Source organism: Heloderma suspectum, chromosome 4, assembly GCF_057233095.1.
Source record: "Heloderma suspectum isolate Gila_16-S chromosome 4, 16-S_ref, whole genome shotgun sequence".
Taxonomy (NCBI): Eukaryota; Metazoa; Chordata; class Lepidosauria; order Squamata; family Helodermatidae; genus Heloderma; species Heloderma suspectum.
The window spans coordinates 83,633,505-83,646,006 of NC_139461.1; the positions used below are offsets into that span (position 1 = coordinate 83,633,505).

At 40.9% G+C, this 12,502-nt stretch overlaps 1 protein-coding gene across 1 annotated transcript in view; it reads right to left on the bottom strand.

Annotated features, from left to right (window-relative positions):
- The window catches only part of LAMA1 (laminin subunit alpha 1), a 132,783-nt gene that overhangs the window by 75,671 nt on the left and 44,610 nt on the right, over positions 1-12,502 (bottom strand). The window contains exons 14-18 of the mRNA XM_084849819.1: positions 8,935-9,146; positions 4,769-4,880; positions 3,311-3,421; positions 2,462-2,589; positions 1,266-1,352 (exon numbers count right to left, since the gene is read on the bottom strand). Of these exons, the coding sequence (XP_084705945.1) occupies positions 1,266-1,352; positions 2,462-2,589; positions 3,311-3,421; positions 4,769-4,880; positions 8,935-9,146 (650 nt within the window). The remainder of the gene's footprint in view (positions 1-1,265; positions 1,353-2,461; positions 2,590-3,310; positions 3,422-4,768; positions 4,881-8,934; positions 9,147-12,502) is intronic.

The following is a 12,502-nucleotide window of genomic DNA, read 5'->3' on the forward strand; positions in this document are numbered from 1 at the left end:
CCTCAGAGGCAGCGCAGACATGCAGGGAGGTTGGTTTTCCAGGAACCAACCTCGGAGCGCAGGTTCCGAGGTCAGTTCCCGGAAAAGAGCATATCCTATGGCCCTCTAGACAGTGTCTAGTGGCCATAGGATTGCTCCCTTACACACCTTGTTTGCTCTGTTTCTTTTTTTAACACTGAATTTTATTGAAACATTATATATTTACAACAACAAACAATATCTATACCTAAGCAAAAGATTAAACAGTACCATATATAACACTAATGTAATAAACAGTTATTATAGTCCAAGATCAAATAAAAATTAAATTACAAACAGAATTAAAACCTCTTATTTCAGTGATAATAGGAAAATTGTAACAAACCTTGCCCATAAATTAGGAAGTAAAGAAACTAACACAGATGAGGGAGGAGGGCAGTAATATAGACAGTTTATTTGTGTAATTTCACCTTGAGATGCATTTTTGGCTGTGCTAAACATTTACTTGTTTTAATTTCAGGGGCAAAATTAGAACTTTTAGGGAACACAAAATGTTCTTGGGCAGGGGGAATACGGCCAATAATATGTTAGCCGATGAGGTTGCGCTAAATGCGCTACCTCAGGAAAAGAAACATGATTATCACTGAAAAAAGATATCATTTTGTTTACATTAATTTTTCTTCATATCAAACTCTTATTATGCACATGGAGCATAATTTTCAAGGGCCAGATGTTGGGACACGGGCTGTTCCACAAACTACTGATTAAGGTGACAGGACTGAGAAGCGTAATCCCTACATGACAGTCTTACCAGTTATATCACTGCTTCCTTCAACTCACTCTCTTTTATTGCCCGATTGGCAGCTGCTTCAGCACCATTAAAAAAAAAACCAAAAAAACCTAGGTATATTTGTTCCTGTAAATAGCAAACCTAACCAATCAAGAATTATGTAGTGAGCATCACTATGGTACATAGCCAATCAGATTTAGCTATGTGACTTTATTAAGCCAGTTGAAAGTGAGGGCAAGTTTCCCTAGATCAGAACTTTCCTCATTCTGAATGGCAGCCCTCCCCCACCCCAAATCCCCCTGGAGGGGAATTGTTCACTTCTACCAAAAGTAGTTTTTGCTTCAGTCCTACTTATGCGATATTTCTGACAAGGGAGTAACGTACATTTTAAGAAAGCATCTTAAAAGAATGTAGAAGCAAACTTGTACTTCCAATCCTAGATATTTGGCTAAAAATAACAATCATTGTGCTTATTTCCAGCATTCTAGTTTCATACCTTTCACACTTGGCTCCAGCATACCCTGGAGGACATTTATCACAGATAACTTCACCTCCATTATCCAAATGACAGGTAGGACTGAAACTAAAAAGAATTATTATTGATTTATTGCACTTTTAGACTGCCCAGCACTCCAGTTTATCTGGGTATTGTATAGTACATTAAAATCATAAAATACAAACAATAAAACAATGAATAAAAAAGCACATAATAAAACCCAAGATAAAATCAGCAGCAAAGAGTAAAAACACTGCAACACATAAAACCAAAGTTAAAACCAGTAGCAAAATAAAAGTGTTGTGATCTAAAAGCACTAAAAACAGTTCTTAAAATACCTGGGAGAATAAAAAGGTATTCACCTGGCACCAGAAAGACTATAACATAGGTGAGGTGCCAGGTGAGCCAGTCTGGGGCAGACATTCCACAAATGGGTGCCACCACTAAAACAGCCCTCTTTCTTGTAGCAGACGATAAAATTAGGGCCTAGGTAAGTAGATTTTGGTGGAGATGTGCTTTCAGGGATACTTTAGAGATTGTGACTGACATAGTTTAAAATCTATAATCATTATATACATGCATGTGCCATGCATTTATTGTACTAATCATTGTCTTTATTAATAATACTGATTACAGTGTAGTCATTGGTGGCCACAAGGAAAATAACACACAATTAGCACTGTTTACCCAGAGGAAGATACAGAATATTTTCCTAAGAAGAGCTTCTCTGACCTGCATCATAAATGGCTTTTTAAACTTCCAAAAGATATAGCATACTGATAGAAGAGATGTTCTGAAGAGAAACCAAATGAGCATGCCTAAAGCAGCTTGCTGGATTGCTTCCAGGATCTAGCAGCTGGACAAGACTCAGCCAGAATTTATTTTATTCACATCAATAGTACAGCACTAGAAGATTTTCTAACATTAGCACTGCATGAGACTACCTTTTCAAGAAAAGCCCTAAGGGCTACGTTTGTGTTCACAAAAATATTGGAAAATGTCCAGCTCCCTGTCTCGGCAAAACAAGAGCTATCATTTCTGAAGGGTGTAGTGGAATTTTTGTCATGTTTTTACACCTTCCCTTTGGACTGATTCCACATTACACATCCCCGGTTCCCTTTCTTTCTGTTTCTTTCTGGCACTACTTGTCTGATATCGCCCAAGATGTAAGGTGATATTTCCAGTTAGCAGCTTACTTGTTTGGAGCAGTTTTCAGTGGACAGGCACAAGGCTGGCAGTCCTCTGGTGTTCCCCTGGAGGGTATCCCATAGAACCCAGGCAGACACTGATCACAAAAACGCCCAGTTGTGTTGTGTTCACAAGCCTGTGAGACATGCAAGAAACATTTTGGTACTTATCTGGGGTGGAACTATGTTCCCAGAGGGATCTTAGTATGAAACAATATACAGCATAAGGATTCAAAGAACAGACAAAAAAGATCTCAAGACGGCCATTAACAATATGCTTTTCTAAGCCAGCAGCAACAATTAATGGCCTTACCAACATTGAGGTATGCATTTGGTTTCATGAATTAGCTGCATTACTTTTGGCAGTGGACTGAATCAGTTGTGCTAATATTATCCACAGGCAATTAACAGAATTAATTCAGAACGTTTTCACTCTATAGGTATAAGAAAAAAGCTACAAGACAAGGCTGCGTTCTAGCACAGATTTTAACACTTTATAATACTAGAGGAAATGCAATCATATAACTATACTCCAATATTTTTCTATTTGGATCCATAGGCATTTTGCCATTAACCTGAATGGAAAAAGCTATGACTTCCATGAATTTTAATATAAAACTGTTTTTTATATTAGTTCTTCACTGACTTAAACTAAACATTAGTTTAGTTTAACATTCCTTTAACATGCACAAAAGGCACACTTCAAAAGTTACAGAAATAGAGTGAGAATATGTGCTTCTCTGCTTCTTTGGGGTATGTTACAAAATTTCTCTGCTCTCAGATTGTATATATGTGTACTTTTAAACTATTATGAACTTTTCAGAAATGAAAATGTGATCAGGGTGCAAGGTAACTTACAAAACAAACTCCATGAATATCACATTCTATTGCATGACCATTGCAATCACATGGCAGGCAAATCCCTCCGAAGAGTATTCCACCTACTCGGTAATACCCGGGAAGACAGGACTAAAAATAGAAAGAAAGAAAGAAAGAAAGAAAGAAAGAAAGAAAGAAAGAAAGAAAGTTAATTAATTAATTACAGCACAGGGCATATGTAAATTACATATGTAAAATCTAAGCTTGTTCTTACAACACTTCAACCTGGTTATTAGAATATTTTACAAACATATGAAAACTAATCATGTTCTGTATTACTTATTAATTCTGATAATATATGCTTCTCCCTGAACTCAATCCACAGAGCTACTAGAGTGCAACTTTTGCATGGCATGGGAAGCTCTTGTCTGAAAAACAGAAATCTAAAGCCTCACTAGGTATGAAGAATTAGTTGCAGATGCTTCTGTCTCAACAAACTGAACTCTAAAATAGTGAAAAACAAGTTACAAAAAGCAGTGATATTTGCTATGGAGTTTAACAGAAGTTTGCATATAAATAAACAAACCCCACAAATACATTTATTTACATTGTGAAAGTATGTGTACGTGTGTGTGTATGTGGTGGAAGCAGATTTCATTCAGCTCTCCACTCAGATAAAAGAGTTTTGTATAAAAGGCCTGAGGAGTCTCAGGTTGGTTAGAAGCTATAGATTCCCCTGCCCCCCAGATTGGTTTTAAAGCTGAAATCATACCATTGTCATCTTTTTTTTCTTTGTGAAAACCAGTGACAGTTCTTTCTTTCCCTTATATGCTATTGGCTCTGGGCTAAATTCAACATTACCCAGTCTTCTGCTTGTGCACCGGGAGTTTTCCTCCGACCCACCCCTGCTGCAGCCCCCTGCACATTCCCCAGATCTGCTCAGGAGGATCTGGAGGTCTGGAGCAAGTTGGGGGGGGGGGGTTAGTGCAGTAGTCTGCAGGGCAGAGGGGATATCCACTCCCACAGCAAATGGATGTTAGTTATTGAAGAGATTTTAATGTGCTCTAAGAAATAATTGTGAGATTTCAGGGTAAGTATACATTAGATCCTAGGAATATCCTCAGGATGCTTCAGTAGACAGATTACAGGGATGCAGAAGTCATTGTCACTAACTTTTGGGAAACAGTGACAATGCAGAACTATCACTGGTTTTCACAAAGAAAAAAAAGATGACAATGGTATGATTTCTTTAAAACCAATCGGGGGGGGGGGAATCTATGGCTTCTAACCAACCTTCAGTTCCTTAGCTAAACAATGTAAAAATGTGAAATAGAGGTTATTTTTACTGGAAACTATGCGAAGTAGGTCTAAACATTCAAAGTGGAAAACTTTGTTCTGCTGCTCCAATTTAAAAAAACTGCAAGCTAAAATACAGTTTTCATGTAGCAACTATACTGACAAGTCCTCACGTCCTGTATATAAAACAAGACAGATCACCTCACAAGAAATCCCAGAGTAGCCTTGAGGACATTCACAATATTCCACATCTGCAGCTGAAGATAGATCTATGAGATTAGCATTCGCTGTATCCAAAGTGACAGAATCCAACCTGTAACAAGATAGCATCATGTAATTCCCTTTTGAAATGCTTTAAAAGAAAAAGGAAAAAGGAAAATGAATTGTGCAAACAATATTTGGCTAAGAAACTAACCTTTTAGAATAGCGCTGATGTATATTCAGGAAAGAAACACAGGTAAGGTTTCAGACCACACCTTGTTAATAATTTTTAAATTCAGTTATAAATTACATTTCATTATGTAATCAATATTCTATGGTACCAAATATAGTCTCACTACAATCAGTATGAGCTTTGCATCATTTACAGGATTCCAGCACCTTCTGCAGCTGATCTACAGGATCCTTTGTCTTCAGCTATCCAGATATCATTGGCAAAGAACAACATAGGTACCTGGTTACACCAGGTTAGATTATTTGTACAGAAGCTTAGTATTGGTTACTCTGTCACATAATCTGCTACCTGATGTTTTTAATTGGAGATGCCAGGGAACCTGGGCGCTTCTGAATGCAAAGCATGTACTCTACCACTGGAGCTACGGCTCCTGCCTAATGTACTGAACACTAGGAATATATTAAACATTGGGAACATAGGAAGCTGCCTTATGCCAGGTTGGACTACTTATCCATCTACACTAGTACTGTCTACTCTGTGGCTCTCCAAGGTCTCAGAAAGAAGTTTTTTTCATCACCTGCCATTAGGTCTTTTTTAACTGGAGATGCTAGGTATTGAACCAGAGATCTTCCGTATACCAAACACGTGCTCTACCAGGTCCCTCCCATAGCATTGTTCAAAATAAATGGCTTGGGACCACGGTACTTGGATGAAACTTCCCAAAGTTTAAGATCTCCATCAGAGGCCATGATCAGCAGTATTTAGTACTATACTCAGATTTATGTTAGTAACAGGGATCAATCTCTAGCTATGGCTTTAATAACCCTAGCGTCTCATTTTCCAAATTAATCTGCTGTGTCTTGGTCAGCACTTCACATCACCAGAGATGTGAATCTCTGTGACAGCTACAGGTAGAGAGCCAGAATCCAACTGACCAGGGCCAAGCATGTGCAGGGCCTTCAAAGTGCTCACCGAGTTCTATAATATACAACAGCCCTATTCAGGCATTATTAAACTAAGTTCAGTAAAAATCTGAGAAGGAGCGTTCTAGCTCCACTTCACTCCGTGCATATTTCTGTCACCCTGTACTTGTGGAGGGCAACAGTCTGAAGGGTTCATAATTGCATGAAGAACATCCACAGATACTGGAGGCTCTCCTCTTCAGACCATCACCCTTCATGAGTATAGGGAGAACGAAATGCACGAGGAGAGGGGGCAGCACTAGAGCACTCCTCCTCCTCACATATTTAGTGAACTCAGTTTAATAATGCCTGGGATAACCTTTTCCTATTCACTCAATAGCAGGGACAGTACTGCACATGTATGTCATTGTAGCCCACACCTATTATTTCTGAGTCTTTGCTAATCAAAGACAGCACATTTCCAAGATGTTGATCATAGCCAGAAATATGACTATTTAATTGGAGAGTAAACTGAGACACTTTGGGAACAAAATTCTGTATCAGACAGGGAGCTCAAACCATCATTTCCAACATTCTGTCTTTATTGAAAACTATCTTAGTAATATGACATTTCAGCAAAAGTTTAGAAGTGACAGTGCTTGTATAGCCACAAACAGATGTACGCCACAGCCTCATAACTATATGAGAGTTGCTCATATAAAGTCTTATTGTTCCGAACAGTCTAATGCAGAACAATGATTAACAAAATGTCAGCTCATTAGAATTCAGAAGCACAGACTTTCCAGTTTAAAGCCCGTACACTAGACTGGTAGAAAGGAAAGCCCATCCTTTTTGCTCTGCAAGTGGTCTTTTATAAATGAACTGCTTTGTCAACGCTGCATGTGCTGGACCAAGTCAATTTCTTTAATCCCTTGAGTAGGTGGCAGAAGTTCAGTAGGTGGCTTCGTTTTGTTTTAACAGACAAAAGTCAATTCCAGGGATTAAATCTACTGATAGCATGAAGACATGTTTTTAGGTTGCCCAGAATAAAGTTTCAATCATATGTGATTGAATGTAAATGAATGAGATGCCTTATGAGATGAGATGAAGTTCTAGTGTTCTCAATGCAAAAGACAATACTCTAAAACAAGGGATGACCCATAAGTAAGGAATATCTTACAACTTAATATGCCAAGTCAACTTGCCACCATGGGATTTCTAAGCAATATAGTGAAACAGCTGAATACATCTTTTTCATAGACTACCGGGTCACTTATAACACTAAACCAGAGTTTAACTTTATGTGCACAAGTCTCTTTGAGCCCAAGCAAAGCACGTCCCCTTCCTCCTCTTGTACAGCCAGGAAAAGGAATAAACCATGATTACATAAAAGCCAGAAATCATGGTTTAAAATAAACCCTGGATCCCACTTACCCAGAGGCCTCTTTTGTGGCACCCCTGTGAGGGGGTACCATGGCTCAGCTTTCTTACATAGCCAACGGCTTTGTGGCTGATTTTTCCCAGAACTTATGACTCTGCATCAGTAGTCATTTGGCTTCACTGGTAGGGGAGGACCTTGGATTAGACTTGAGGGGCATTTGTCTCTTTCTGGTCCACCCCTGAACCATAAATAAGAGGCCTCTGGTGCCATCATTGCCAATGCCAACTTTGCCCAGACTGGACCTCCTCCAAAGATTTCCAGGGGACTGGAAGAGGATCATGTGAAGACTGTTACTGAGTTATGGAGGATGGTCACCACTTGGTAGCAAACAGAGCCATGTCTGGAACTGCTGAAGTCATTGGAAGAGACCACAGGCTGTTTTTGTTCTTGCTTGGTAGGTGGCTGGGAAGGCCATAGCAGGGGGTTGGACAGGCAGTTTAATTGGAGACTCGAGGGAACATGGCTGGGAAAAGCCATTCTTTGGCGGGTACCAGGTCAAAGACTTCACATGTGGAGAACAGTTTGGCCTTTAAAGGCTTCACATGTGGGGAACATAGAGTTATGTAGTCCTTGCCCACCCTACATCACGGGAGGGAGTAGCATAGGCGCTATGGCTCAGGTCCCTGCCCTGTCCACATAAAGGCAGTGTGTACCCAACAAGGTTCAGCATATGCCTAAGGAGCAAAACCCAAGCCGTATTTCAATGCTCTGTGGGTTGACTCAAGTCCATGCTTCACAGAGTGCATCCAACATCTACAGCCCAGCCTGGTCTGGGGACATCCACAGGCCCATATCCACAGGTCAGCTTATCCCTTCAGCCCACAAAGTTAGAACCCAGATGGCTTCCTCCTCTTTGGGGGGATTCAAGCAGCTACCAAAGAGATGGAAACACTTCAGCCAGAACATCTGCCATGAAAACCTAGAACAAACAAATTGCAAGATGGCACTTGGACTGAAAAAGGTTCCCCACCTCAGGTTTATGTCATGCTGGGCACAAGATGCCTGCCACACCTATCAATATGTGGGCTGGATTGGTGATATCGTCTAGCAATCAAGCTGCCCAATGACTAGACCCTTGCTGTATGCCATACCAAACTATGTGAGCCCTGCATAACCACTAAACCTAGTGGCCATTTGTAACCCACTTCAGCCTGTGTGAAATGAATGCTCCCATGCCCCACCCCCTGCTCCATGCTGCTGACACAAACGCTATAAACAAGCCAGATTAATAACATATGGGCTGAAGTTGGTTTGCTTAGCAACTGACTAGAGTTTATTTTAAACCATAATTTCTGGTTTGTATTTAACAACAAGCCAGAAATCAGGGAAAGCAAAACTGAATCTTTGTTTATTCCTCTTCCTGATCACACAGGAGAAAGGGATGGGAAGTACTCAAGCACAAGGCTTTCCTTAGGCTTGTGCACATCATGCTGACTCGTGTTTTAGCACTAAAGCATACCAGGCCATATGTCCCCATATTTGGTGTTGGCATGGGTAAAGTTAGCAAACAATTCTGCTGACAACAAATTACGAACAATGAAAATCAGGCTTTAACATTTTAGGAACTTGTTCTTTTAAAATATTCAACTGGAGTATTACAAAATCTATTTCTAAGCTGAATATTTGTTACCTGTATATTGCCTTTTTTGCAATGTTGTAACTGGCCCTGAGCAGAAGATGGGTAACATTTGCTAAAACTGTCATCAGCATGTCTCGATCTATTGACTTTTTTGTAGTAAAATCAACAAAGTTTTCAGACACAAGCCGCACAGTATTGGAATACTCCTCATATGGTTGCAAAGACAGCCCTTCAGATCTTGTACCCAAAATTTGTCCATTGCCCTAAAGTGATAGATACAGTCATTATATACAGATTGTTTCAAGAGTTAATTGGACCTTTTAAAAGCTCAGGTTAATTTAATCCATGTAAATTATGAAAACATGCACAGAGAACTTCCCCTTTATAAGAAAAAACACTATCTACTATCTTCCCTTTTAACTTGTATTTTAAAATTATTATGGATTTTAAGGTAGCTATTAGTGTTTTACTATCTTTTTATTTTAATTGCTTTACCTTCTGAATTGTTTTATAAAATGCCTTGGTTGGCTTCAGAAAGGTGGCATAGAAATAACATACATAAATATTTCCCACCTTTTTGTAGTTCAAAAGTTCTGTAAGTAAAGTTTTCCATAAGTAAAGAAAGTAATGTGCAGAAACACCTGGATCCTGGTTTAAAATACAACATATGAAAATATATCCCACTTAAATCAATAGAATCTTCTTCCATGCAATGTCTTTAGAACTGGGATATCAAAAACCTCAGCTGCATTTTTTTCATACAATTTACATAGCAAACCAAGTACCCTTTGAATTAGACAAGAGGACATCAAAAGTGCAATCTTATAATGGCCCTGTTTAGACATCACACTAAGTCATGATGGTTAGCATTTTTTAGCTAACCATGATGGCTTAGTATGATGTCTGAACGGCGTTTTCCCCAACCATGCTTTATTAACCATGGACTAACCACACTCACTAACCACTTGCTGCAACACGGTTAACACCCCTAACCGTGGCTTAGCGTGATGTCTGAACAGGCCCCCATGGTTAACTGAGTGCTGCTATAGAGCCCAGCCGCTTCTGCCAACGCTCCAGATCTCAATAGTTAAAATCTGCCTAGCAACACATGACATGGCAGCCAAGAGTCAGCCTCCTTGCTCTCTGTCCCCACCCACAGTACGAAAATTAGAGAAGCACATGGAAAAAAAAAGATGCTTCTGATCCCACACCGCTGTTATTGGCACAGTGACCTTGAGCACTTAGCATTCCCAGGCACAAGCACCTGTGTCCGCCACGATAAGGAAAACATCCCTGCCCAGCCAGCAGCTGACCAAGCAGCAGCATCCCTGCCTGAAATGGCACCCCTGCCCCCAAAACCTGCTCCCCCCAGCCCCCATGAAATTACTGCCTGCAGCTGCTGCAGCACCAAACCCCAAGATGGCTGCTGGCAGCGGCTGCAGCACTGAGGCCCCAAAATGGCCACGAGCAGCAGCTTCCTCCACTGAGGCCCCAAAATGGCCACGCGCAGCAGCTTCCTCCACTGAGGCCCCAAAATGGCCACGCGCAGCAGCTTCCTCCACTGAGGCTGCTGGGATGCATGGTGGCCTGTCTGGAGGACTGTGGAATTTAGCCATAACCATGGCAGTTAGTGAGTAGTTAGGCTAACCTTGCTGCAGTCTGTGGTTATCTGCATGTATAGCAGAGGCTCTTGCAGTGGTTAGTACTAACCATCCTGCACCATGATTACCTTAACCACTCTTGCCCAATGTGCATCTGAACAGGGCCAATGTTTTCTGAGAAGTTAGTCCCACTGAGTTCAATGGGGCTTACTCCCAGGTAACAGGTATAGGACTGCAGCCCAAAAGTACCAATTTGCTCCCAATGGATGTTAGATCAATGGGAGGGTTATACTTGCAGGATTTAAAGCAATCTTTGTAATCTTACCCAAGTTTTGGAAGCCTGAAAACACCGTTAAATTGAAACTGATTGTTTAATTCTTATAGACCAAAATAGGACTGTGGGTATAAAAATGAGCATCCATGATAATGGTGTGTCTGAAATCAGTAATAAGTCAATCCTGAGAGAGAGAAGGTAACAAGAACCATTTATATAGTGTTTTTGGAGTGTTCAAAGTGCTTCACATAACTTATATTGTCGAAATCTTTGCAACTATCCTGCAAGCTCAGTATTATTATCCCACTATTACAGAAGGATTTAACATGGTTTGTTAAATGGTTTGTTTAACATGGCCACCCAGTACATGCATGTCAGAGGCACCTTTCCGATTCATAGCTTAAGAGTGCTGTTGTTGTTCAGTCGTGTCCGACTCTTCATGACCCCATGGACTATAGCACGCCAGGCCTTCCTGTCCTGCGCTCTCTCCCAGAGTGTGCTCAAGTTCATATTCATTGCATCGGTGATGCTATCTAGCCATCTCATCCTCTGCCGTCCCCTTCTCCTTTTGCCTTCAGTCTTTCCCAGCATCAGGGTCTTTTCCAGGGAGTTTTCTCTTCGCATTAGGTGGCCAAAATATTGGAGCTTCAGCTTCAGTATCTGTCCTTCCAATGAGCACTCAGGGTTGATTTCCTTTAGGATGGACTGATTTGACCTCCTTGCAGTCCAGGGGACTCGTAAGAGTCTTCTCCAGCACCACAGTTCGAAAGCATCAATTCTTCGGCGCTCAGCCTTCCTTATAGTCCAGCTCTCACAGCCATACATTACTACTGGGAAAACCATAGCTTTGATTAGACGGACCTTTGTCGGCAAGGTGATGTCTCTGCTTCTTACTATGCTGTCTAGGTTTGCCATAGCTTTCCTCCCAAGGAGCAAGCGTCTTTTAATTTCATGGCTACAGTCACCGTCTGCGGTGATCTTGGAGCCCAAGAAAATAAAATCTGTCACTGCTTCCATTTCTTCCCCTTCTATATGCCAGGAAGTGATGGGGCCAGATGCCATGATCTTAGTTTTTTTAATGTTGAGTTTCAAATCAGCTTTTGCACTCTCCTCTTTCACCCTCAATAGGAGGCTCTTGAGATCCTCTTCGCTTTCTGCCATTAGGGTGGTATCGTCTGCATATCCGAGGTTGTTGATAATTCTCCCAGCAATCTTAATTCCGACCTCTGATTCATCCAACCCAGCATTTCTCATGATGTACTCTGCATATAAGTTAAATAAGCAGGGTGACAATATGCAGCCTTGTCGTACTCCTTTCCCAATTTTGAACCACTCGGTTGTTCCATGTCTGGTTCTTACTGTTGCTTCTTGACCCCCGTACAGGTTTCTCAGGAGACGGGTAAGGTGGTCTGGTACTCCCATCACTTTAAGAATTTGCCACAGTTTGTTGTGATCCACACAATCAAAGGCTTTAGCGTAGTCAATGAAGCAGAAATAGACGTTTTTCTGGAATTCTCTTGCTTTCTCCATGATGCAGCGAATGTTGGCGATTTCATCTCTAGTTCCTCTGCCTCTTCGAAATCCAGCTTGTACTTCCGGTAGTTCTCGGTTTGCATACTGCTGAAGCCTAGCTTGTAGGATTTTGAGCATCACCTTGCTGGCATGTGAAATGAGCGCAATTGTGTGGTAGTTTGAACACTCTTTGGCATTGCCCTTCTTTGGAATTGGAATGTAAACTGACCTT